Here is a 27918-nt window from a genome sequence, read left to right on the forward strand (position 1 = left end):
TGTTTTTCTGACCAAAAGGGGTCTAAGTTTATGTTAAAAAATATTTCATCACTCAGCTTCAAAAGACATGCAACTGCTAATCTCGCAAATATAGATTTTAAAAAGGTAGATTTAAGAGAAGTAACATACGTTACCATCTTTGTAAAAAGTATGAAGGTGCATGGCTCTGAATGATTGTTCTAAAGTTGAGACTTATGGAGTAGATTGTCCTCATACCCATGGGTGGCAAAAGATTCATCATTATGTTGCTAACTTATACGATTTAATCCACAAGTGTAACATACGTGATGTAACTTACGTTACCACCAAATGACAGAAAGCTTAATTACACCATTAATTACCACCTAAATGTATATTTCTCGAATCTGTGCCGTCGATTTGAGGCCATGGGATAGCTCAGCAACCTCTTTTACTGGCATCTTGAGCATTGGCAGGGCGCAAAATACCTTTACATGATGTGTTGAAAAACTGAGTAAGTGTTTGATTGTTGGAAATGTGTTGTTGTTTTTCATAGAATCATGCTTTACTTCTGTTTATTGTGTGTTTATTAAGTCAGTAGGTTTCACCGTAAAAATCCAGTAATTACTTTGCTGTACAGGCTTATTCTTTTGAAATAAATCACTCAATCTATTAAGTAACGTATGTTTCAAATTTTGGTAACGTAAGTTTCAAGATGTTGTCATGTTAATAACAGACAATCTACGGAAAATCCCATTTAATCTGAGACAATTTAATTGCTGCAGTTATGATGTTGATGAATTTCTACGTCAAAACATATCAAATTCATTTACAGTTGTATGTTCTTGTTTGTTTGGAGGATGCAGTAAAAGGGGACATAATCATAGTATCTTTAAAAAAATCGTTTGGTGGGCGTTGATGTTCAACTTGGCTTTAATGATGTCATATTTCAGGTATAAGCAATGAATTTAACATTGTTTTAAGAAAATTCAATGCATAGCTAATAAGATTAGAGATTACAAAGATCTCTAATTCAAAACTAGTGGACCAGGTCCCTGCATTAATGTAGTAACGTAAGTTTCTAGTTTTGGTAACGTAAGTTTCATCAATTCATGTCATTGAAAAAGGATATTTTAGAGAATGTGCGTGGATAAAAATAACATTTAATTGTTCTAGAACTATTGTTGAAGGAATTCTGTAGGGAAATACGTCTTTTCTATTATATTTATCTTTGGTTATCATAAACCAATATGGTGACTTACTCCCTGACTATTTTTAATGGAGAAAATAAACTCAAATTTCTGTCGTAATGTCGTTGATGATCTCAAAGTGAAGAAACACACATTTTGAATGAAGAAAAGGCAACAAAAATACAGTGCATTAGAGAAATGTAATTTCAACTACATTGTATTACTGTTACCATCGTAGATCAGGCCTACATGATAATAATAATGATAATGATAATAGTAATTATAGTAATATATGTTTCAGTAAGCTATATGTTTAAGACATTAACATTTTTTGTTCTTCCTTCTCGTTGAAGTTATACAGTTGCAATGGGGAAGAGCAGTGCTAGGATTAAAACCCCATTATAGGGAACGTGTTAGCTGTAATCAGAATGGCAAAAAAGCATATCTCTAAGCAAAGATTCAAGAAAAAAAAAACTTATGCCCGTCTCATAGTTAACAAAGAAAAGAAGCAAAGTTACACATCTTTTTTTTTTACCCTACCACATCAGGGTAATTATAGGGGAGGGGGTTCAGGCTCCCCCGCCCCTTTGCCAGCAGTCAAAATATAAACAAAAGGAAATAAAAAGAAAAAAATGAATCGCGGACTCACCCTCCCCCGTTTGAAATAAAAAAAAAACAAACAAACATGAAATTGGGCTTGTACTGGCAGCATCGAATTGAGCTGAAGCCTTTTTTTTTTACATTTCTTCAATTTTCTTTTCTTTCTTTTTTTTTCTTGCTTGTCAGTCGATGAAACCCGGCAAAAGAAATGAAACCAAAAAAAAAAAAAGGCACGGGAGCTTATTTTTCTGCCCGTCAGGAGATTAATACTGGAAGTGGTCGACTTTTTCTAACTCCTGACCCCATCCCCCACCCCATAAAAATCCTACTTACGGGCCTGCATGCCTATAATCATTATCAGTACCTTTGTTGTGCATGCATAGCAACTTGTCCTTTCACTTTTCTTTTTAAAGATTCAAAACATTTTTCCTGGAGACAATTTCAAGATACGGCAAGAATTATTAATGCAAGACTTGTTACTCTTGTTATCCTTGTGGATTATACTGTTTTATGCATACATAACAAGGAAAATCGAGTACATCATTTTACTAATGACAATTTCATTCATCCTACCCAGTATTGTGCTAATGAAACTGTGTAATTTGACGTTATTTCATGGACCTCATTTTGCCAAAGTCAACTTAGTAAAGTGGTCATTTATTTAGTTAACAAAGAACATTTCTCGGTTCCTTCTTTCCCTATCTCTCCTTTACCGAGTTCAGACACTTTAAATACAAGCAATACGGCGTTATTGTTCATTATGAAGCACTTTAACAGAGTAATCATCTCGTTTCTGCCGTTTCTTGTTTCATACAAGTGTTAAAAATTTTGTGAATACTATTTTATTGCAATTGCTATTTTCAAACTGTTCCTGCATAGAGTAACTGTTGCGACAGCTGATGAGTCTGCAAAGTTATGGATTCGAAACATATCTTTCAACAGCATGAAGATAACAAGTTACAAGACATCAATATGAAGATAACAAGTCACAAGACATCAAGCATACGAAAACATTCATTATGATAAAATTAAAGTGAAACCTACGTTACCCACCACTCGTTTTATATTACACGTACATCATGACAATATTTTCATCCGTTAAGGCACGAAACAGCATGTTCCCAACTCTTATCATTTCAATGCCATAAATTCATAAGTATGAAGCCAATTGTCTTCAAAATATCAACAGTTACGGATTACTGTTCTACTGAAGAGTTTATACGAGGACATGTTATAAAGTCTTGCAGTTTTACAACTATTTTAATTGTTATTTTTGAGAATTGTATCGCCATAATATTGCGACATCGTGTTATAATATTCGTTCACTTAGAGTTGAAGAGAAATTAGCGTAAGAATATATACAAAAACCAAAAAGAAAATGTTCCAAAATTTGCTGCACATGTAGTAGTATTGTCTTTGTAACTTACGTTACATTAACGTGAAACATACGTTACGTGGAATCTAACGACTATACTTTTGCGCATATAGTTTCACATGTTTCATCGATGATACTCAAGAATTACCTGGCAATTTGGGACTGATAAATGGTGAAAAATATTTTCTGAAGAAAGTCTGATGTCAAATTATCGAGAAAACAAATTAACATTACCTGTCTAAGGTTTAACACAATAGGACATGCTGTGTTCAGTATAGCATACAGGTCATTTGCCATCCTTCCCATCTGCAGGCAGCATTTACAAACATGGCAGCCGATGGTATACTTCACATCTGACGCATAATTATCTCAATCATAGAATGTAGTCACCAATCTTAATGCATTTGAAATAGAATGACATGGTAACGTATGTTACATGATGAAATTTACGCCCCATGGAAGAAATTATCACACCTTTAAAATAAAGCAAAACTATGTGTTCATATTTTTCAACTACAAACTTTAATATTTGTCTCGTGGATTGGTATAAAAATGAAACCTATTCTAACAACTTTAAGTTTCCCGTTTTGTGATTGTCCAATTGTGCCGAAATAGTGGTTTTGGGCCTATAGCGAATTAAGGGATTTTGTAAAGGCCAGCTTCTCTGTGTTCAAATTAAACTTCTGTTGGACAAAATGCAGTTAAGCCAACAGAATACTCAAGTTTCACCAAAACGGACCAAAATAATAAAGAAGTTTGATTTTTTTTCCTTTCGTGAAACAGTGCAGTTGGACTCAAGAGGTATTTCGATTGGACAAAGTGATGGTATGTTTTTTAGTCGTTTCACAACTCGCCAATCTTTTTGTCAGTAAAGTAAGTAATTTGTTAACCCCCATTTTGGTATCATTCAGGCAGGCAGTTATACAGTTACATAGTACAGGCTTGAAGCCTCGTTTAGGCTATCCATTCGTAACCCTGTCCCCAGCTTTTACATGAGTACCTTTTGTATTGATAAAAACAATAATTATGTGTACGTAAATATGGATTTGAATGGGAATATGTAATCATATAATGTTTATATTATACATGTACTGGATTAAAGTTCATTTTGTCACAATCAGTTGCAAATTACCTGTTTGATTCGACTTTCGCCTTATTGGATCATTCTGTAATACATTCATCGCTGTGAGAGAGTTGTTTTCCGACGTTGATGTAGCTGGCGCACTCCAATCTAGTTCACCAGAGCCTTACGCAGTTGACCAGTGCCGTACGGCACTGCAGTTGACATACCAATCATATTAATCTTTTCAGCAGTTTATATTTTATGTATACTTATACACATATTTCAATTTCAATTTCAATTTCAATTTATTTCATATACACCAACATTTCATCAAAAGTAATAACACAAGTTCTTGTACCTTGTCGATAATGTACAAAACAAACAAAAACAATATACACACAATGTTATATTATAAATGTATGTGTTACTGTAATACATATAGTATATATATATATATATATATATATATATATAATGAAATCAATACATAATGTATTCCCCTATATGAAAGAGAGAGAGAGGGATGCTAAGCATTGTTTGAACACACAAAACAATGATGCACTTACTGAGAGAGAGAGAGAGAGAGAGAGGGAGAAGGAGAGAGAGATGCGTATCTATGAGAGTAATTGTGTACGTGTAACTTCTTAATGTGCTTCTTCTTCTCTTCTATGGTGAATTGTAAAACGGTTGGTTGTTTCTTGCATGGTGCAAGAAACAACCAACCGTTTTACCAACCGTTTTACAATGGTTGTTTCTTGCATGGTGCAAGAAACAACCAACCGTTTTACAATGCACCATAGAAGAGAAGAAGAAGAAACACATTAACATATTCTGCATGACGTAAACATTGATTATTTCCTATATATGGTATAGTTTTGCGGGGCAATTGTAGTTGGTATTTTGATCGGTCGTCGAGGTCAGCGGGCGATATTAGTGCGTATCACCCTCCATCCGGGTCTCACCATTCACTTTACGTGTAAACATTCTGGTCAATCACAAAGAGGAGACATTCACAAATCCGGGACAAACGCACCGCAGAAGAACGCCAATAAATCAACTCAAACAAGGTCGATCACTTCCAGTACTCAGCACTACGCGTCAAGCAATGACTAGTCCATTTGTGCTCAATAACTGCACAGTGACCATCAGTTATTACAACTCTCCAAATTGAAACAGAAGCAAAAACAAGTGTAAACACGTTCAGATGTTTGAAGTTCGTATGTTACAACTACATAATGTATCTTGGAAGTTGGAGTTGAATGATGCACATTGATGAACAATTTTGCAATTATTCGACATGTTGGTGATGATCTACAGGTAGTCAAATGTGGCTTGATCTATATCATAGTGTATAGCCGTATTCACATATTTTCCTAATTCACCTAGGGGATAGGTAATAATTATGATATTGACTGGCCTTGAGGGAGATACCAGATAAATATTGCCCGACTGAAAGAATATTGCCCTCGTCTTTGACTCGGGCAATATTCTGTCAGTGCGGGCAATATTTTCTGGTATCTCCCTCAAGGCCAGTCAATATCATATAAATATAAGAAGAATAAGAAGAAGGAGAAGGAGAAAGCATTTATTATATCCCCAAATTACGTTAAAGTCATCACTGCAGAACAGTAACAACTCAGAAACAATGGGATTTGAAACGATGAATATGATTTCTTCTTGTTGAAATTATGTCAAGCAGAAATAATTTATGTGAATTGATATATTTCTGAGACCATAATATCATCAGTAACTTCATCGATAACAGCTATTCAGGGGCGGATCCAGGAATTCTGTAAAGAGGGGGCGCCTTTACAAAATAAAAGGGGGAGGGGCGCACACACCCCTAACCAATTTTTTTTCTATTTATTTCTTTTGTTTAAAGAAAAGATAATAAAGGGGGCGCGCGCCCGGTGCGCTCCCCCCCCCCCCCCCCCCTGGAATCCGCCACTGACTATTTATTTCTTTCTTCTTCTTTTTTTATTGGTAGGTCGCCTACTTCTGCCTGTGACTAATTTCAATGTTACAATAAAATACAATGTATGTCAAAATCTAAGTGCCGGGAACTTTTTTTCTTTGTTTCAATCAGACTCTTGGTGACAGGCAAAAGTGGAATATTGAAAAAAGGAATTCCAGACGAGTCACAAAAGATAGTCTAATGAGAAGGAGTAATGTGAAAAGACTGAATTTAAGTGACAGAAATCTATGAACATATGAAAAATTTTGAAATTTAGGTGGTTTTTTCTTAGAAAACGCTTCTTGAACAGGCAATTGATATACAAATGCAAATCAATGAGTCAATGATGTCATTTGTCTCACAACTTGCCATAAATCACGCAATATCCTGCAGTTACCTTTTTTATTCTTCAAACGCATTTAAAACTCAGTTTTGAATCATACTACGTCCGACTTATATTCAGCCAGGAATAACACCATGTTTTACACTTTTATCGCAGATAATTGAATTTTCATCGTAATTGTTTGCTTAATATCAAAATAATTTGAGTTGATGACGTCATCACCTCACTCTGCATATTTATATCAGTTGATAACGCACTGCTCTTCCAAAATTGGCAAAACTACTACTTTTTTTGTAGTAATAGTATGTACACGAGTTTGAAACTTTCCTTCCCTCCTCTTCAAACTCTGATCACGTGATGGCGCTATTCCGATCACCGTGCCCCCTTTTTCGCTGATGCTCGTATCAATAATGATTTCGATATTCTCAATCACATGAGTTTGGGGAGCCAGCGGAGTTTACTTCACGGGAAATCGACTTCCGCTAATCGAGCGGCTGGTAAATTTTAGGAGTGGCATATCGACGATTTCAGCCAATACCGATGACAAGAACGTAAGTATCTTGGGATTAGTTTCAAAGTTAGTTATTGTCGTTGCTTTTCTTAGCGAGCAAACGCGGGTAAATTTGTGGGATTTCTCGTAAGATATCGGTAAAGTTTGTGGATGCAGCCTGAGCTTCAGCAAATATTACAAATGAAAGTCCCAGCCCTATCTCAGCATGAGTCAGAGCATGAACAGCTTATGAATTCAGCGGACTCTGCATGCCGCGCATACCGCAGAGTGCCCCCGTACACGTCTGCCAGCAAGAGGTCAAATCCCGCAGGCAGTGTTACCTTGCAATGACACAGCTAAAATAACACATTTACCGAATCGCTGATATACTTGGATCTCGCTCCACGCACAGTTAGACACCTACCATATATTCTGATGAAAGTGTTCACCATTCTTTCAGGGATCATTGTAAATTAAATCTATGATATGCTATGCTATGCTATGGATGGTATGGTATTATATCCATATAAGTTTACGACTATTAATTTTAACTTTTAAGTTCACACACTATCACTGACATGGTGGACAGTACTTTCAAAGAAGGCGGTAATTTATTACATTTCTAATCTTCACTGATCTATCCCATCTACAATGTATGTCCTATCTCTATGACTCTAAATGTAGCTAGTCTAGATTTCTATCCAACAATACATGCTTGTATACTTTATTCTCTACAAGACACCACACACTGGTGGTAGATTTGCTAACTGCTCTATATTTACTATATAGAAACCTAGGCCCCAGTTGTACTAGTTAACACCTTGACCGAAAAAGATCGGTCTGTATCTGGTCGTGAATTAAAATGATTCATTGAAGTACCGGTAATCATTGCATTGTTCAACAGATCAAACGCAAAAAACTTACACCCAAACATGGTAATTTATATCTAAAAGTCGAAGTCTAACGTTAGACATCTATAGCTATGGTCTAACATACGATACAGTTGAGTCAGAATTAACTGCGACCAGCAGCCCAATACGCATACCATATAGGGCATACACTGATACAGGACAGTGTCTACACTTAACAAGAGTCTATATTTGTACATACTACAGTGTCTGTAAATAACATTTCTAGACGTTTATAAACTTCTTTTGTTCATTTCCTCCAATCCTGAAGAACTGCAGTTGACTCACGTCGTACTTTGCAAACATAGAGTCTAGTTCTTGTCTGGTTGTTCACATTAGTATTTTTAGTGTCACATGATCCTGTGTATTCAAAACTATTCAGGTCTGTTTGGTTTAATGACATTTATTTCCAGCAGCCAATATACAGAGTACTAGCTATGACAGTCTACATTCTTAAGTACAAATTATTATGCAATCAATTTCGCCTTTCAGTGTAGAGCTGTGTTCAGAAAAGAGACAATCGTTAATTGTAGAGTTAGTGTAGATTTATTGTACTACAGCTGTAGAAAGGTGTAATGACAGACATGTTGGGCCGACACGTGTGTATCTGTAGAACAGTGGGTTGTTTAAATGTACGATGAGTAAGAAACATACTCATCATTCATTATCTTTTTGTTGTTGCTGCATTGATCGTGCATTCTAACTGAAGATTCTCTTGACACACACACACACACATACACACATAAACAAAGAAAGATCTCTTTGGATCAGGTAATTAAAAGTATGAATTTGTAGATCTACGTAATCAAGTTTATGGGGGTACAAAATATACATGTACATTGTAGGCCTGTCAGTTTTGTCATTTGTTTCCAACAATCTTGCCTACTCTGTTCACACTTCTACAGTGCATTTTTCTTTACATGAAACATTTCTAAGTTCATTATTCAGCTTTCTTTTATAGTGAAGGAAAACAAAAGAATTTCTGAAATGGAATCGCTCAACAATGTACAGTTTGTGAATAGTACAATACAATGTAAACAAGCATCCAGTGTCAACATTCTTAAAACTGATAAAAGAAGTAAAAAGTGAAAAAAAAGAAGAATGTACATGTACATATGTCTCTTCAAGGTTATCTTAAATTTGTTTAGAAAATGATGTCAGTATTTACACTTCGCTACAATCCTCCTTCCCACAAATGTGAGAAAAATACAAAATAAACAAATAATGTTATCATAGATGTCAGCCTTGTTGAAGGTCCTGTTTACTTTTGGGAGCAGTGATTTAAAGAATGTTCAAGATATCACTTTGATGGATAATGTGTAGGTCACTTGTATCACAAAACATCCTGCCATATGAATGCAGTTTTTGCAATAAGGCCTAAGATATAAGGAGATATCACTATTTTTCTCATCAAACCTTAATTGTAGATGATTTTGTCTGTAAAACATTTTTATCATAACTATTGTTCACATTTTGTATATTTACCAATGCTCAACATCGATTATACTGGTACAGATTTTTACTTTGGTTGGTTCTATCCCTAACTGACATTTTAGAATTATTGTTAACTACTAATGCTCGATTTTTGTTTCATAGGCAAATGGTGGATTATGCCTTTGATAGCAAGGTTTCAACCAGTCTAACAATTATGAGCAGGTAGAGTTCAGTGTATATCTTGAGTTATCAGAATAACAGAGTTACATTATTCCTAGCTCAGATCGTCTGCCGTTTGACGTAGAAACAAAATCATCCATTGGTTATTCTGCATAATTTCTCATTAAAACTGTGTTTAAATAGTTCTTATCATTAAAAGACATTTCAATGTGCAAATATTGCTTAACCTATGTAAGGTGATTTTTACCCAGCTCCTCTAAAAAGGGCAACCAATACAATTATGGTACAAGTGTAGTGCACCTCAAAACAAACACAAAGTCGCCAGACATGAATTTTTAGTTAAGACCATATTCTGAAAGAGCAGACTTTAAGCTTTAAAATGATGTATAACTCAAATCAAATGGACTCTCCTAACCTATCTAAATATTGGAAAGAAAGCACAAACTCAGGAAAAGTGTGAACTGAGAAAAGAGGCTCTGAAGTACAATGTCTATTCAAGTGCTTAATCTTTACCAAACCGTGCTGGCTGTGCGATGAATGGGACAAAAAACAGGAAGTAAACCACCAGAGTAACAACAATGAAGGGATTATCAGATTAAACTGAAATTAAGCATGCCTCATTAACACATTCTGTCCATAATTAATGCCAACTTTCAAAGCAGTAGCACTATCCTTTCAAAAGTTATTGGAGTTAAAAGCAAAGAGTGTGGACAATGTTTTTCAGAAATGAAAAAGGGATTCTAAAGACACACCTAATGGCACTGTTCTACCAAAAAAGTTCAAGATAAACTACTAATAAAACACACTTTCCTGGCCGTTTTTTGATACCAAATTTTAGCATAATGTATAAGAAGACCTGCTCTTTTCAGAAAATATGAAAAAGTCGAGTTCGGCTAGGTTGACCCATTTCACTTATTTTCAGTCCTCACGCAAAATCAGTGTGTGCGACTTTATGTTCGTTTTGAGGTGCACGGTCACATATGTACATGTGAATGCAAGGAACTATGCATTTCTAATTGCCATTATATCTCAGAGTGTGTAGTTCATAGATATCACTTTACCAAAATGGTAACCATTCTAAATCATTACTATTTTGAATTTTGGCCTCAAAAAGGTTATTATTACATGAAATTCAAGCCCAATGAGCATTTGTGTATTAAAGAATTTTCATACACAAATTTGTACATGTACAATGTAGTTATATCTGGGAAATATATGATTACGTGTATGTGAGAACAGATTTTTGTTTGTATTTCATAAAAACTTATGAGACCGTGAAATGCTATTATGAGTGAGATTTTGGAATGCTTGCAGGACTTCCTAACAAGTGATTTACTGTGGCTGGGGCAAAATTGTGATTCTGTGACTACTACATAATGGTCAAATGTTGACTACAAGTCAGATTGGATGGTCCATGACAGTGTATTAAAGATATAGATCATGACCTCTGTGCAGAGCATAATAAAGACAGTATTTATTTATTTATTTATTTATTATTGTGATTATTATTATTATTATTCATTGTTATTATTTTTCTTTATTTTATTTTTTTTTCCGAAACAGAAGGTAGTTGTGGTGGTTGCATTGAACAGGTGGCCACTGAGATAGGTCTGAGTGCATTACTGGTCAACATGCATGGTCGTTGGTCCAGAGAAAGAGAAAGATCCAGTACACCACAGGTTTACATCATGGCCTGGACACACAGCTAACATTTTTTATGATGAAATCAAAAAGTGCAGTGCATTTTGCGTATTTGCTCAAAATTGTGAAGTGAACCGGCTGATTGATAGTGCAGCAGCTAAAGTATACTGTAAAAGTGGAAATTTTTGCACATTTCGCGCAACCCGAAACTAGCGTGAAAATAAAAGCACGCGATTATATTTGTTTGCCATATGTTCCAGCAGTTGATGACTTGATTCCGCGGAATTAAAAACACGCGAAACTCTTCTTACCCCGCCGAACGCGAAACTCTTCTTACCCCGCCGAGCGCAAAAAATTAGTAGTGCGAAAATATCCACTTTTACAGTATTATGGCATTTATGGCAACTGCTGGTAACAGCTAGCTGTTCTGGGTCACATTTTACTCATGTTTTGTATACATTCCTTATGCACTGCCGTAGGCTAGCGGGATGGTTTTAAGCAGAGATGGCAAGTCTATGGAGCAGCGAGGCGTGAGATTTGGCAGCGCGTCAGCGCCACCCGAACGGCCGAGGTGAGAGAATAGGGGTAGGGGGTGTCCCCTCTTCCTTCTACTGCAAGAAGCTGTAGTGTTTTCAAGCTGTAATTTGTGCGGTCTAGTGCATATTAAAGGGACTGTACAGTACTGGTTGAGGTGGAGATTCATGTTTTGAACATTCTTAGGTAAGATAATGAGAAACCTCTCATGAAATATTTATTTGTTTATTTATTTATTCAGTTTTATTATTAAAAAAAAAAAAAGAACAGGGTAGTCACGTTCAGGGCCCAAGGGCCTGCTTTTCAAGTGAGTCCTGTTACAAATAATACATATTGCGAGTAAAAATCACATAATACAACAGCAACAAATATGAAAGAACATGTAATTTTAAGAAGGATTCAATGTTTATTTGATGAAAATTGGTTTTCAAATGGCTGAGATATCCAAAAAAAGGATGATAATAAAAGGCGACAGGCCACAACTTTATTATGATATCTTTGTTTCACACTGTTTTTGGATATCTCAGCCATTTCAAAACCGATTTTCATCAAATAAACTTTTGATACCCTGTAGAATTGCATGCTCTTTGACATCTCATAGAATGGTTTCTGAATATCTTGCAAAATGTGAAAAGCTAAATCCTCACCTCGACCAGAACTGCACACACCCTTTAAATGTAATAATCTTGGATTATTCTGCCAAAAAAAAAGCATGATATGCATGTGAGTATGAGAAAGACCCCTGAGGTGTGAGTCTCATGCCTTTGCGGGTGAAATTTGATGTGTACCGGTATGTTTTAGGTCAAGTGAAACTCTTTAGTGACAAATTGTATAGATGTTGATGATGTGTATGCCTCGAAAATTGAAGTAGCCCTCTCTGATGTATTGTGCAGCACAGATAGCCAAAACGTTTCTTCAATAACTAGAAGAACACAACATGTATATTTATGATGCACTGTACGCAAGCTCGCTGTACTTTTGATATTACCCCCTGTTCAGACGCAAGCCATTTTATACCAAAACTCGATAACGAAACAACGTATGAGGAATCATCGTATAGCCGACAGACCGCTCAGGAAAACGTCGTATAGATGTACAGTTTTCCCACTGCGCATGCTGCTTATGGTCATGAGTGACAGCTGTGGGGTCACCTTTCATGGGTGCTCCCATTAAGTCCCGCCCAGTTATACCGTTCTGTGGTCACCATACGTTCAGACGCCTAATGGACATGATGGACTGCTGATTCATTATGGAGTTCTAGTTCGAAACGATGCTCTGACCGTCTTTTCGCTATACGTCGTTTTGTCATACGTCATTTCGTTAGTCAGCCTTCAGACGTATGAATTCATCGTATAGTAGCTATACTGTTCTGGTATAATTTTTTTTTTGCGTTTGAACACCCTGTGAGAGCGCCTGCCTCCCAGGCATTTGGGGGTGTGGTATTTATTTACAACCAGAAGTCGCTCGGAGCCTAAGGGTCGAGGTGAACCACATGCTTGTCAAGGCATGGACCTGCTACAAATGTAGCTACTTATGAATGAAGCTCAGGTGGAGTGCCCCTATCAAGTTGTCCACATTCTAACCACATGATTTTGTGTGGTTAGGACTATTGATAATATTCCCTAAGTTAGTTAATATGAGACTGGCACTTCACATGGTCAATATCTTTAAAGTTTAAAGTTTTTAAGTCCCTGCACTTAAAAATTTAAAGCCGCTTGGGTTGTCACTATCAACAAAGTTAACTAAGTTTAGGTTAACTCAAAGGTATACATGCCAACTTTTTGTGAACCTTAGTAAAGTTAGCCACAATATGTTGAAGTAAGCCAGCTCAATATGATCTTTGGTTTAGAAAGTTTTTCTGCACAGAAGTTGTAGTAGGCTTCTCTCTTTGATGACTATGAATATTTAGTGGCAGCTACTGGTACTTCTCAACTTCAAAGCCTGTACGGTACTTCAAATGCTTTACAATCTTGTATGCTCACAGCTATTTAAAAATGAAATCCATGCGAAAATAGATTCACCACGACGTGCACTGTCATTGCAAACGACTATTAAAGTATCACAATTTTTTGCCACCCTACTGTGCATGCACATGATTTGAAGTAATTTTGGTCTCAACAACCGTTCCATTTTGGCTATTAAACTAATATTTTTGTGTACAGTGATTTTTTTTTTCTTGCAAATGACATGGCACACGTTTTTGCAAGATGTTTTTGACAAGTGATACCGACGCTATTGTAAATGCTCTGTTACCCTTGCACATGGCAACATTTTCACAAAAAGTAAACACTCACAAAAGTAACAACTTATACAGTATCTGTGGTCTTTGTGTGTGGCAGAGGGGAGAATCCAAGCACAGAGTGGAAGTCACTTAGCAAATACAGTAGATATGATTTTCATGCATTGAGTGCTCTCAGTGCAAAAAGTTACAATGGCAAACTTATGGGCAATAAGGACAATTAATTTGTACATTTCCATATCTAGGTGTTTGGTGTTTAGCACTGTTGCCTAGCAACTTTCAACCCAATGTCACAAGTTTGTTGATATCTTATACTATCATTGTGAATTTTAAGGTTTCACAGACAAGAATTATGCCATATTTATACCCCCGCCAAACGAAGTTTGAAGGGGGTATATAGGAATCAGCGGACGGTCGGGCGGACGGTCGGGCGGTCGGGCGGTCGGGCGGTCGGTCCGTTACAAATCTTGCGTCGCGAACTACTTCCTCAGTTTTCAACCGATTCCCATAAAACTTGGCACAGATGTGTGCCTTGGGTTGTAGATGTGCAAGACGTATTTTTTGACAGTACCCAAAAGTACGTTGCCATGGTAACGGCATATTATGGGCAAAAATGGGTACAAATCTTGCGTCGCGAACTCCTCCCACAGTTTTTGATCAATTTTTATGAAATTAGGTACAGATGTTCATCTGAATATGTTAATGTGCAAGACACATATTTCCGCAGTGGCAAAAAGTGCGTTGCCATGGTAACGGCATGTTATTGGTAAAATATAGGGCAAAATGCTTCATGGCAAAACTGCTTCATCAGTGTTCTTCCAATTCTCATGGAATTCATATTGAATGTTTGTCTTAGGATATAGGTCAGCATGACACATTTCTTGACAGTGACAAAAAGTATGTTGCCATGGTAACAGCTCACATATTATGAGCCAAAATGATGGAAAATTTTGTGTTGCAAACTACTTCCTCAGTTTTTGCCCAATTTCCATGAAACTTGGTACAGATGTGTGCCTTTGGTTGTAGATGTGCAAGACGCATTTTTTGACAGTACCCGAAAGTATGTTGCCATGGTAACGGCATATTAATGGCAGAAGATCAAGGAAAGATCTTGCGGATTTAACTACTTCCTCAGTTTTTTGACCAAAGCTTATGAAATGTGGCACACACCTTGATCTTGGTGGGAAGATGTGGAAGACATATATTTCGGACGTGTCGGAAGCTGCGTTGCCATGGTAACGGCATATAAATGGCAGAAGATCAAGGAAAGATCTTGCGGATTGAACTACTTCCTCTGTATTCGACTGAAGCTCATGAAATGTGGCACACACATTGGTCTTGGTGGGAAGATGTGCAGACATATTTTTTGGACATGTCGGAAGCTGCGTTGCCATGGTAACGGCATATTAATGGTGGAAGATCAAGGAAAGATCTTGTGGATTGAACTACTTCCTCAGTTTTTGACAAAAGCTTATGAAATGTGGCACACACAATAGTCTTGGTGGGAAGATGTGCAAGACATATTTTTCGGACGTGTCGGAAGCTGCGTTGCCATGGTAACGGCATTTAAATGGCAGAAGATCAAGGAAAGATCATTCCTTGGGTAAGACTGTCGTCACGGGGCGGGGGTATTAATCACCTTAAGTGATATTTCTAGTTTGATATTAGAATATATATTGTTTTATACAACAATGTTTTGTATGGATACAGCTTTATTTTCAGTTGAAAATGATTAAATAAAAGGTGTATAATCAAAATTTTTTTCTTTCTCTTTTCTACAGTACAGAGATGTCGCTGATTAATTCCGTGTGTGTGCGATGCCATTCTGGCTTCAAGCAGGAAGAGCGCATCGTCAACTCTCATGGGGAGGTCTGGCATGAGCACTGTTTTGTGTAAGTTCTTATTTCGTAGTAATTAACATTTTGCATATATATATATTTTGTTTATCATTCAAATCACACCAGGGGGTGTTTCATAAAGCCGTTTGTAAAGTTACGAACAACTTATACGAGCGAGCGACTGATGATCAGTTGTGATGTGCTATACTTACCAGAATTTCAATAATTCATCACAAAAACTGGTCACCAGTCGCTCGTATGTTGTTCGTACCTTTACGAACAGCTTTATAAAACACCCCCAGGGCCCTGTTTCATAAAGCTGTTCCTAAAGTTACGAACAACTTACGAGCGACTGGTGACCAATTCTGATGTGCTGTACTTTAATACCAGAATTTCCATAATTCAGCACAAGAAGTGATCACCAGTCGCTCGTATAAAATTGTTTGTAACTTTACGAACAGCTTTATGAAACAGGGCCCAGGGGCCTGTTTCATAAAGAGTTGCAATTGATCTTACACTCAATTTATTGAGCATAACTTGGTGAATCGAGTTTAAGTTCAATTTTGAGCATAAATCCTGTTTCGTATTAAGACTTAGAAGTGTCTGTGACGTGTTATGCTGATAAGCACTGAAAGACTGTGTACTTTATTTCTTGTATTCAAGGTGAAGGGCATACAATGTATTTGGCGTGTCTGTGTCTGTGGTGTATGAAGTATAAACTGTATGAGTATTGCTTTATATGATGTACATTATTTTTATTGCACAAGAACAGATTTTGATTTACACCAGATTATCTCTGTACTGGAGGCTGAAAGTATCATATAATGCATTGTAGTTCATTGAGTCAGTGACGAGTTTGTATTTAGTGTTTTGCCTAGAGTGTAGAGACTTGAATAAACACTGTGTGCTCGATGAGGAAGCTGTACTGTAGGTAGTTGAGTTTGCACTAAAGGTTGTATGCAGGTATGGTGTGTGTGAAATTTCAAGCAGGCCTTCAAAAATCATCCGGTAGTCTGAAAAAAATAAACTGGATTTGGATCATGTTTGTGTGGGGGAAAAAAGATTCCCTTTAGTGTGCATGCAAACAATTAGTATGAGTACAGGATACAAAGATTGTAGATAACCTATGTCAGTAAAGTCTGGGCGAAACGGAATTACCTGTACATAGATGTAATTTAACATTGTGTAGTTGTCATAATATGGAATGATTTATGCTAGTGTAGCCACATACCAATATCTGTGTTCCTTATTTTTGTATTTTATTTTATTTATTATATATTTATTTATTTATTTATTTTTACTCAAAGTGGCCCATAGCAGATTTGAAACTAGGGGATATTAATTGCATTTGAATTAAAAAAGAAATGTGGAAATTTCAAGATTCTGTAGAAAAACTGTGGCAAGTTGTGAGAATATATATGACATCATCATGACCCGTAGGCCCTACACATTTGGCTCAAGAAGCGTTTTATGAAAATCACTAAAAATTCACAATTTTTGTAAGTTCCTTAATTTGTATTTGATTGTGATCAAATTTTCACTGTTGTGCTAATATGAAATGTCGCTCTTTGTTTGTTAATTGATATCAGACAACTTAATTTTATCTACTCCAGAATTCTCCTTTTTAATATTCAAGTGCTACTTCATGTGCCGTGCAATAAGCGAATGAAATTCTGTCGTTGTGTGACACAAGATTATAAATACTGTACCGTATGTCCCAAAAAAAATTACAACGGGACCCTCCACAATGATATCTTTAAAAATGTTGAATCAATCTAAATACAAATTCAGGGTATGAAACTATAACTCATTGCCCACATCTTACAGAAAACCCTATTCGATTTGCTGCAGTAGTCAAAGAGAAATGAGGAATTTTGTAGAGGATGTCGGGAATCTCTTCCCTCCAAGTTCTGTCTATTGTATTCACACACAAGATCATCGAAGTGCTAAACTTGGAAGAATCAGACTCATGACATGCTTTACAACAATCAACATTTCTCTGTGACCGCTTAACCAAATCGAATGGGGTTTCCTGCAAAATAGAGCTAAAATGTTATATTTTAAGACCCTGAAGTAGCATTTAGACAATTTAATCATAATGGGTGTTACTGTTATCAATGCGAAAATCTGATTGTATTTTTTTTTTTTTTTTTTTTTGGTGGGGGGGGGGGGGACATACTGTACATCCTTTCTTCAGGACCCACTCCCTCCAGTGTGTAAACAGTACAAATCAGAATGACAAATTTCGGTGTCTCTTCTACCGTACATCGCTACTGTTCCACTATACAGTGTGTAATTTGTGTAGCAGGCGAGCTCCTATACATGGACAAGTATGTGAGGAATGGTCCATAGAGCTGGTTCCCTCATTCAAGACACTCCCTGAAGCTGTAGTCTCAAATTCAGACCTCTTGTTTTCTCGTCCATACATACGGGATAATACATGGTACAAGAGCGTAGACCATACTGTGTGCATTGAGTACCAGTAGTTGTACAGTGAAAATGAAGGAAACTTTTTTTCTTCTTTATGAATTCCAGGTCAGTTCTGATCTTCATGCTTACAATGTACATGTATAAAGAAATGGTACTGTGAGTGAAAATTATTTTAAGTAAGATGAAGCAAAAGCTTTGCCATTTACAATGTAAGTGAAAATTTGAGTGATACAAGAAGAAGACTTGAAACAAAAATAAATGAATTTACATGTACTTGAATGGTAGGATAGAACCTCTATAGAGTACCTAGTGGATGAAAAGGGCATATAATGACTGTGACAACACTTGTAAAATACTCACAGATTTGTTTTTCCCTAAAGGGCAACGTTTAATTAGTCTTTATAAAATAGCACTGTACCATTACTGTAGTATCAAGTAGAATGCCAACTATTAAAATAGGCTCTGAATTAAAGTTCGAAGAAAAAAGCCCTGCCACCAGTCATAACCCTTAATTTGTCACACACACGAAAAAAAAAAAAAAAGGTTTAGAATTTGGAGACTATGATAGACCGGGGGCCCAGAGCATTTATTCAGCTGAAAAGGGTCACACTTTTTGATGGTCTCATCATGTAAGGATGTGGCCAAGGGTCAATAAAATGAATTGCTGGCAAGTCACATCCTGTACCGTAAGCCTAGGGACCACAAAAAGGGACCCCGAAAAATGGATTTATTCAGCCGAAGGGGGTCACGGACAAAAGTTGGTGGATATTGTTCCTTTGGGTGTACTTATCATGAAAACAGCAATGCCAGCTATTTTATCCTGTACGGGGCCCCAGACAGTAGCCCCAAAGGACCCCAGAAATATGGTGTTATTCAGCTGAAAAGGGTCACGGCTAATTTCTTTTGCAATGGAAGTAGTTCCCATCAGAGATATCCAAAACACCAATGCCAGCTATTTTATCCTGTACGGGGCCCTAGACAGTAGCCCGAAAGGGCCCCACCCCCCGTAGGCCTACGTATAAACACACACAAACATTGATTTTATTCAATTAAAAAGATTCAGGGCTAATTTCTTTTGCAATAGAAGGAGTACCAATCAGAGATATCCAAAACACCAAAGCCAGCTATTTTATCCTGCACGGGGCCCCAGACAGTAGCCCCAAAGTGCCCCACCCCCTATAAGCCCTACGTACAAACACACACACACATTGACTTTATTCAGCTGATAAGAGTAACGGCTAATTTCATTTGCAATGGAAGTAGTACCCATCAGAGACATACAAAACACCAAAGCCAGTTATTTTGTCCTGTACGGGGCCCTAGACAGTAGCCCCAAAGTGCCCCCCCCCCCCCCCCAACACACATACTCACACAATAGTTTCATTCAGCTGAAAAAGGGTCACGGCTAATTTCTTTTGCAATGGAATTAGTACCCATCAGAGAAATCCAAAATACCAAAGCCAGTTATTTTATCCTGCATGGGGCCCCAGACAGTAGCCCCAGACAGTAGCCCCAAATTGTCCCGTTACCCCCCTCCCCTCCCCCCCCCCCCCAACACACACATTGATTTTATTCAGCTAAAAAGGGTCACGGCTACTTGCTTTTGCAATCGGAAGTAGTATTCATCAGAGATATCCAAAGCACTAAAGCCAGTTATTTCATCCTGTACGGGGCCCCAGACAGTAGCCCAAAGTGCCCCCTACACACACACACACACACACACATATATTGGTTTCATTCAGCCGAAAAGGGTCACGGCTAATTTCTTTTGCAATGGAAGTAGTATCCATCGGATATCAAAAATACCAAAGTCAGATATCTTATCCTGCACGGGGTCCTGTACAGTAGTACGTGTGCATCTCTTCTTCTTAAATATGCGCTCCTTCGTCTTCATATTCGCGACAAACGACAACGCGCCCTCCTCATCATCATCAGTTTTGCTGTTCTGGCAAACATTTTCCAGCGTATCGGCTACGTTCGATTTTAGAGCGACGAGAGCGGAAGACGTGCATAATTGAGTCTGGGAAAGCGTAGGAACAGCGTAGCTAAAGCGGCCAACAGCGTTATCGAAGCAGGAATGAAGCGTCGTAGGAACAGGCCTTGATTTTATACGAGAGTAGAGAACTTTAATAGTGAGAGCGTCGTTAAAGCGGGAAGGTCGTGCTTTGATCAAGAAAGCGGCGCAGCAGCGGGACCATGTCGTCGGTGTCTAGTTTAGACTATATTTCCCGTTCTTGTGCCGCTGTTACTACGGTCAGAAAAACCTGGAATTGTTACGTTCATCCCGCGGTATTTACACTGTCACTGCTCTCTCCCCGTTTGAGCTACGATTCAAAATAGGTCAATCTTGATGGGGAGATGAGGAAGAAATTTTGAACCAGTTCAAAATTTCTTCCCGATCTGTAAAATTGCCAGATCTAACCCCATCACCCAAACGCTGCTGCTACGATGCTCCCGGTCCCCGTACACTTTTGCCGCTCTCTCCCGATCTGACAGATTGAATAGATCGGGATGCAGATCTTGATAGTGGAATTACATGTGGGGACACTTTAGGAACACTCCGTGGGGCCCCGTACAGCTATATAAGTGGTTTCGGTGTTTTTGATACCTCCTTGAGTACTACTTCCATTGCAAAAGAAATTATAGCAGTGATTCTTTTACACACACATTGACTTTATTCAGCTGATAAGAGTAACGGCTAATTCCATTTGCAATGGAAGTAGTACCCATCAGAGACATACAAAACACCAAAGCCAGTTATTTTGTCCTGTACGGGGCCCCAGACAATAGCCCCAAAGTGCCCCCCCCCCCCAACACACATACTCACACAATAGTTTCATTCAGCTGAAAAAGGGTAACGGCTAATTTCTTTTGCAATGGAATTAGTACCCATCAGAGAAATCCAAAATACCAAAGCCAGTTATTTTATCCTGCATGGGGCCCCAGACAGTAGCCCCAAATTGTCCCGTTACCCCCTCCCCCTCCCCCCCCCCCCCCCCACACACACACATTGATTTTATTTAGCTGAAAAGGGTCACGGCTACTTTCTTTGCAATCGGAAGTAGTACTCATCAGAGATATCCAAAGCACTAAAGCCAGTTATGTTATCCTGTACGGGGCCCCAGACAGTAGCCCCAAAGTGCCCCCTACACACACACACACACACACACACACACATAATTTTTATATTGGTTTCATTCAGCCGAAAAGGGTCACGGCTAATTTCTTTTGCAATGGAAGTAGTATCCATCGGATATCAAACATACCAAAGTCAGATATCTTATCCTGCACGGGGTCCCGTACAGTAGCTCCAAAGTGTTTTGCTTTATTCTCTTTATTGTGTGCATCTCTTCTTCTTAAGTATGCGCTCCTTCGTCTTCATATTCGCGACAACGACAACGCGCCCTCCTCATCATCATCAGTTTTGCTGTTCTGGCAAACATTTTCCAGCGTATCGGCTACGTTCGATTTTAGAGCGGCGAGAGCGGAAGACGTGCATAATTGAGTCTGGGGAAGCGTAGGAACAGCGTAGCTAAAGCGGCCAACAGCGTTATCGAAGCAGGAATGAAGCGTCGTGGGAACAGGCCTTGATTTTATACGAGAGTAGAGAACTTAGTGAGAGCGTCGTTAAAGCGGGAAGGTCGTGCTTTGATCAAGAAAGCGGCGCAGCAGCGGGACCATGTCGTCGGTGTCTAGTTTAGACTATATTTCCCGTTCTTGTGCCGCTGTTACTACGGTCAGAAAAACCTGGAATTGTTACGTTCATCCCGCGGTATTTACACTGTCACTGCTCTCTCCCCGTTTGAGCTACGATTCAAAATAGGTCAATCTTGATGGGGAGATGAGGAAGAAATTTTGAACCAGTTCAAAATTTCTTCCTGATCTGTAAAATTGCCAGACCCAACCCCATCACCCAAACGCTGCTGCCACGATACTCCCGGTCCCCGTACACTTTTGCCGCTCTCTCCCGATCTGACAGATTGAATAGATCGGGATGCAGATCTTGATAGTGGAATTACATGTGGGGACACTTTAGGAACACTCCGTGGGGCCCCGTACAGCTATATAACTGGTTTCGGTGTTTTTGATACCTCCTTGAGTACTACTTCCAATGCAAAAGAAATTATGGCAATGATTCTTTTCACTTAGAATATAATAATACGGGAGCACTTTCCAGCTACTGGCTGGGGGCCCCTTAACTGGATGGGTTTGTGTTTTACGTATCTCAGCTGTTAATTCCACTGCCAAGGAAAATAGGCATACATGACTGTTTTCACCTAAAAACAATTAATTCATATGGGGTGGGAATACCTTGGGGCTATACCTGTCAAGGGCCCTGCATCCGGGCCAATATCGCACCTCTTTTAATCGAATTCTTTAATGTTGAATTAAATTTAGCAAAAACTTCGCCTAGATGACATGGTAGTTCTATGTCATATTAATCTCTTCATTCAAATTTATTTTGAAACATTCACATTACCTCTAACCTTATTCTAAATAACACTTTTTCAACTGAAATCCATATAATACAAGTACCATTCCACTATCCGTTCATTCATAAATTCATAATGATATAGTCACGTGATTACATGCTGCGCTCGTTCATTCAAATTGATTTCTGGCCATCTAATTTAACATGTTCTGCAGTCTGTTAAACAGATATGTTCATGCTTGGCCTCTTTCCTTATTTTCTTTCGTCGTAGTTATTGTTTTGTAAGCATCATAGCATTTCATGTTTTCGTATTCGTTTAAGAGACTTTGACACCATTTTTTAACGTGCCTTTTGAATCCAAAGAAGTAAGAAGCCACAAATTATCTGGCCGTTACGAGCGCTTTATTCCGAGCGGTCGGCCAGTTACAAGAAGTCAAGGTTATGATCCTCAAATGTTTTTTTTTTTAATATAATTCTTTCTATGTCTTCTAGAGATATACGTCTGTATATATTGTGCTGTCATGACTATAAAAAATGAAGTTAAGCTGCATTACTGGTACACGTATATGCCTATAATGACATGTATATGAAAGAGAAGGAGCGTTACCAGTCTGGTTACAGAACAACCAAATCCAGTTATACTAGATAAGAAATATGACACTTTTACTGCTTTATAACAGTAATTCATAGATGAAACGAAAACACACATAGAAACAAATGTTAAAAAGATCTGAAACAAAGAAATAGCATGATTTGAATTTGAATGAACACGTTTGGAATTTGACTGTCTTTCGCGAAATTTAATGACTGAAATACACTTTTCGGCAAGTCAAGGCGAATTTGAATGAACGTAGGGTACCAGCCAATTTGAATACCCATTTTACGAATTCGAACCTTCTATCAAAATTAATGAACGAACAAAAGTGCAAAATTGGCTGGGAAAACCTAACTGGCTTTGATGTTTTGGGTATCTATGATGTAAACTAAGGCCTACTTCGATTGTAAAAGAAAAACAACTATGACTCTTTTCAGCTAAATGATGTCATAATAATATGTGGGGGAGGGGCACTTTATGGCTACTGTAACCTGGGCCCAGTACAAGATGAAATGACTGGTTTTCGTAATATATGGTCATCTTGGTTGTGCACTATACAGAAGTATGCTTCCTTTGTGTTTTGCTACTGTAACTATGGGACCCCGTATACAGGATAAGATGACTTGCTTTAGTGTTTGTGATATCTCTGTTCAGTAGGCCCTGATATTAACGTTACAAAAGAATTTGTAAGACCATTTTCAGCTGATTCACAGTACATGTATAATGGATGGGACACTGTGAAGCTACTGTCTAGGGCTCTGTGCAGGATGAAATAACTAGCCTTGGTGTGTTGAATATCTCTGATAGGTACTTCTTCCAGTGCAAAAGAAATTACCCGTGTTTGGGGCTATACTGTGCGGGGCCCCATACAGGATAAAATAACTGGCTTTGGTATTTTGGATATCTCTGATGGGTACTACTTCCATTGCAAAAGAAATTAGCCGTGACCCTTTTCAGCTGAATGAAACTAGTGTGTGTGTGTGTGTGTGTGTGTGTGTGTGTGTGTGTGTGTGCGTGTGTGTGTGTGTGTATGTGTATGTGTGTGTATGTGGAGGGGGGGGGGGCACTTTGGGGCTACTGTCTGGGGCCCCGTTCAGGATAAAATAACTGGCTTTGGTGCTTTGGATATCTCTGATGGGTATACTTCCATTGCAAAAGAAATTAGCCGTGACCCATTTTGGCTGAATGAAACTAATGTGTGTGTGTGTGTGTGTGGGTGTTTTGTGTGTGTGTGTGTGTGTGTGTGTGTGTGTGTGTGTGTGTGTGTGTGTTGGGGGTGCACTTCGGGGCTACTGTCTGGGACCCCGTACAGGATAAAATAACTGGCTTTAGTGTTTTGGATATCTCTGATGAGTATGCCTACTACCAATGGTAAAAGAAAGTAGCCATGACCCTTTTCAGCTGAACAAAATCAATGTGTGTGTGTGGGGGGGGGGGGAGGGAGCAATTTGGGGCTACTGACTGGGGCCCCGTGCAGGATAAAATAGCTGGCTTTGGTATTTTGGATATCTCTGATGGGTACTACTTCCATTGCAAAAGAAATTAGCCGTGACTCTTTTCAGCTGAATGAAACTAGTGTCGGTGTGTGTGTTGGGGGAGGGGGGGGGGGAGCTCCTTTGGGGCTACTGTCCGGGGCCCCGTACTGGATAACATAGCTGACTTTGGTGTTTTTGATATCTCTGATGGGTACTCCTTCCAATGCAAATGAAATTAGCCGTGACTCTTCTCAGCTGCACGAATGAAATCAATGTTTGTGTGTGTTTGTACGTATGGCCTATGGGGGTGGGGCACTTTGGGGCTACTGTCTGGGGCCCCGTACAGGATAAAATAGCTGGTATTGGTGTTTTAAATATCTCTGATAGGAACTACTTCAATTGCAAAAGAAATTAGCCGTGACTCTTTTCAACTGAATAAAATCAATGTTTGTGTATGTTTGTACGTAGGCCTATGGGGGATGGGGCCCTTTGGGGCTACTGTCTAGGGCCCCGTACAGGATAAAATAGCTGGCATTGGTGTTTTGGATATCTCTGATGGGAACTACTTCCATTGCAAAAGAAATTAGCCGTGACCCTTTTCAGCTGAATAACACCATATTTCTGGGGCCATTTGGGGCTACTGTCTGGGGCCCCGTACAGGATAAAATAGCTGGCATTGCTGTTTTCATGATAAGTACACCCAAAGGAACAATATCCACCAACTTTTGTCCGTGACCCCCTTCGGCTGAATAAATGCATTTTTCGGGGTCCTTTTTTGTGGTCCCTAGGCTTACGGTACAGGATGTGACTTGCCAGCAATGCATTTTATTGACCCTTGGACACATCCCTATATGATGAGACCAATAAAAAGTGTGACCCTTTTCAGCTGAATAAATCTTCTGGGCCCCCGGTCTATGAGGCTCACAGGAGCTTTGGGCTGCTGTGTGTAAAGTACTGAGCCAAACCCAGCTGAGTGGTGCATGGTGTGATATTAACCTTAGCTTCTCCTCATTCATCACTCACTGTATCACTCAATTTTCAAATGTCATTTTCATGCCCCGCCCCCGTTTTAGTCCCACTTTCCCTATAACCCTTCCCTTTCTCCTTTAAAGGGTGTGTACAGTTCTGGTCGAGGTGAGGATTTAGCTTTTTACGTTTTGCGAGATATTCAGAAACCACTCTATGAGATGCCAAAGAGCATGCTATTCTAAGGGGTATCAAAAGTTTATTTGATGAAAATCGGTTTTGAAATGGCTGAGATATCCAAAAACAAGGTGAAACAAAGAGATCCTAATAAAGTTGTGGCATGTCGCCTTTTATTATTATCACATTTTTGGATATCTCAGCCATTTGAAAACCAATTTTCATCAAATAAACGTTGAATCCTTTTTGAAATTACACGCTCTTTCATATTTCATAAGAGGTTTCTCATTATCTCACTTAAGAATGTTCAAAACATGAATCCCCACCTCAACCAGTACTGTACAGTCCCTTTAAGGATGTACTATGTAGATCATACTTTGTATCCCTAGCTGTCTTCTGTCACTTTTTGCTCAACACCTTTTTGATGAGTTCGACAGTGTGTCACTTTTTATAATTATATCTATATATATATTTTTTTTTGTATACCTGTATTCTGGGATTTTATTTCAGTCAGCCTGAGTATTTTGTGATTTTTGTAACAGTGCTCCCCAAAAGTAAAAACATTCATAATTTTGCATAGTAGGTTGTTAGCCATACTGAGTACCTGGGATTGTAAACTTGATTTCTGACAGTTCGTTTTAAAGAAAATGTTTGTTCTACCCCTAGAAAACTTATCCATGTTCTTTTGGAAATGACTTCATTGAAATGTTTATAATTTATCCCGTTGCTAAAGTTGTATACATTGTTGTTGTTGTTGTTGCTGGTGTGATGATACTGATTTTGTTTTGCATCAAGACATCATGACAGAATTTTTGGTATATCAAGTTTTAACTTTTTGTGACATAATTGGAAACCACCTATATGAAACATTAAAGAACATATGATTCTAAGACAATTCAAGGTTTATTTAATGAAAATTGGTTTTGAAATGGGTGAGACATCCAAAAACAAAAGTGATCCTAATGAATGGTGGATCCCACTTTTATAAGGACCACTTTCATTTACTTTGTTTTTGGATATCTCGGATATTTCGAAATCAATTTTCTAGTGTGGTATCAAGACAGAGTACATAATCTGCAATTTTGTGTTGATTGTTTTTCGCTTATGAACTGAAGGAGATGTATCTGGCAACGTTTGTGTTATCTAGTTTGCAGGCACAAACCCTTGTTGGTTGCAAAGGAGTCTGCAGCAAGACTACCTGCATGCACCACTGGCAATGTGTTGTAGCTTCTTGGGAGAGGCTGCAGTGCCTTGGTAGTCTTGGCGCACACAGACTCCTTTATGACCAATAAGGGTTTGTGCCTGCAAACTATGTGTTATTGGCCACAGAATATGTCTTCCCGGTTCCAAGCAAAAATTGTGGTATAGCATACTAAAGCAATAGTCTGTCTGCAGGAAGAGCAGATCAGGATATTATGTGTATCGTCACATCCAAAATCCGTCGTGTCTCTGCCAGCTTAAGCCCCCAGACAGCCCATAGCCTTTATCGCAAGCCGTTTGTCATACATGTGTGATCTGAAGTTGATTGCTAGTAGAGTGTGTCGGGGATGACAGTTTTCAGGCAAAAGCCTGAATTCAGGCTGTGAAGTTTCAAAGTGCAGGCCCTTTCATGTATAAAGTACAATGTACAGTGTAGCTTCATGTACAAGTGTAGTAATAGAATGTAGGTGTACAGCGTACAGGCTCAATTTCAAGAGAATAGCACAGTTGCTACAATGTAGGCATTGTGGGATGTATGGATGCAAATAAATATTTCTTCTCTCTTTTCGTGTCTTTTTATGACTTTTGGGTAAACATATTTCTAGCTACCAAAGATTGCAGAACTTGAGAATAAAAAGAATTCATACCAAAGAATACGAAGATGTAAAATACAGAAACATTCAACAGAATACACATGTACATGTATGTATGCACCAATATCTTTTGTACGACTGCTGTGTAAAGTTGTTTGATTCATGACTGGACAAACAGTGTACATGCTTGTAGTCTCAGTTGCCATTGTGAAGGTTTATGGCAGTTAAAGGGATGGTACAGTTTTGGTGGAGATGCGGCTTCAGGTTTCCATTGTTTTTTGATGATGATTTTTTGAGATAATA

The 27918-nt window shown here is 38.3% G+C and overlaps 1 protein-coding gene across 1 annotated transcript in view; it reads left to right on the top strand.

The window, feature by feature from the left end:
- The first annotated feature begins 6943 nt into the window (after positions 1–6943).
- The window catches only part of LOC139743012 (LIM and senescent cell antigen-like-containing domain protein 2), a 38802-nt gene continuing 17827 nt past the window's right edge, over positions 6944–27918 (top strand). The window contains exons 1-2 of the mRNA XM_071653517.1: positions 6944–7034; positions 15691–15801. Of these exons, the coding sequence (XP_071509618.1) occupies positions 7024–7034; positions 15691–15801 (122 nt within the window). The 5' untranslated portion in view covers positions 6944–7023. The remainder of the gene's footprint in view (positions 7035–15690; positions 15802–27918) is intronic.

The sequence above is a fragment of the Diadema antillarum genome, unplaced genomic scaffold (assembly GCF_040938485.1).
Source record: "Diadema antillarum isolate AM-2024a unplaced genomic scaffold, OU_Dant_1.0 seq00001041_RagTag, whole genome shotgun sequence".
In the NCBI taxonomy this organism is placed as follows: Eukaryota; Metazoa; Echinodermata; class Echinoidea; order Diadematoida; family Diadematidae; genus Diadema; species Diadema antillarum.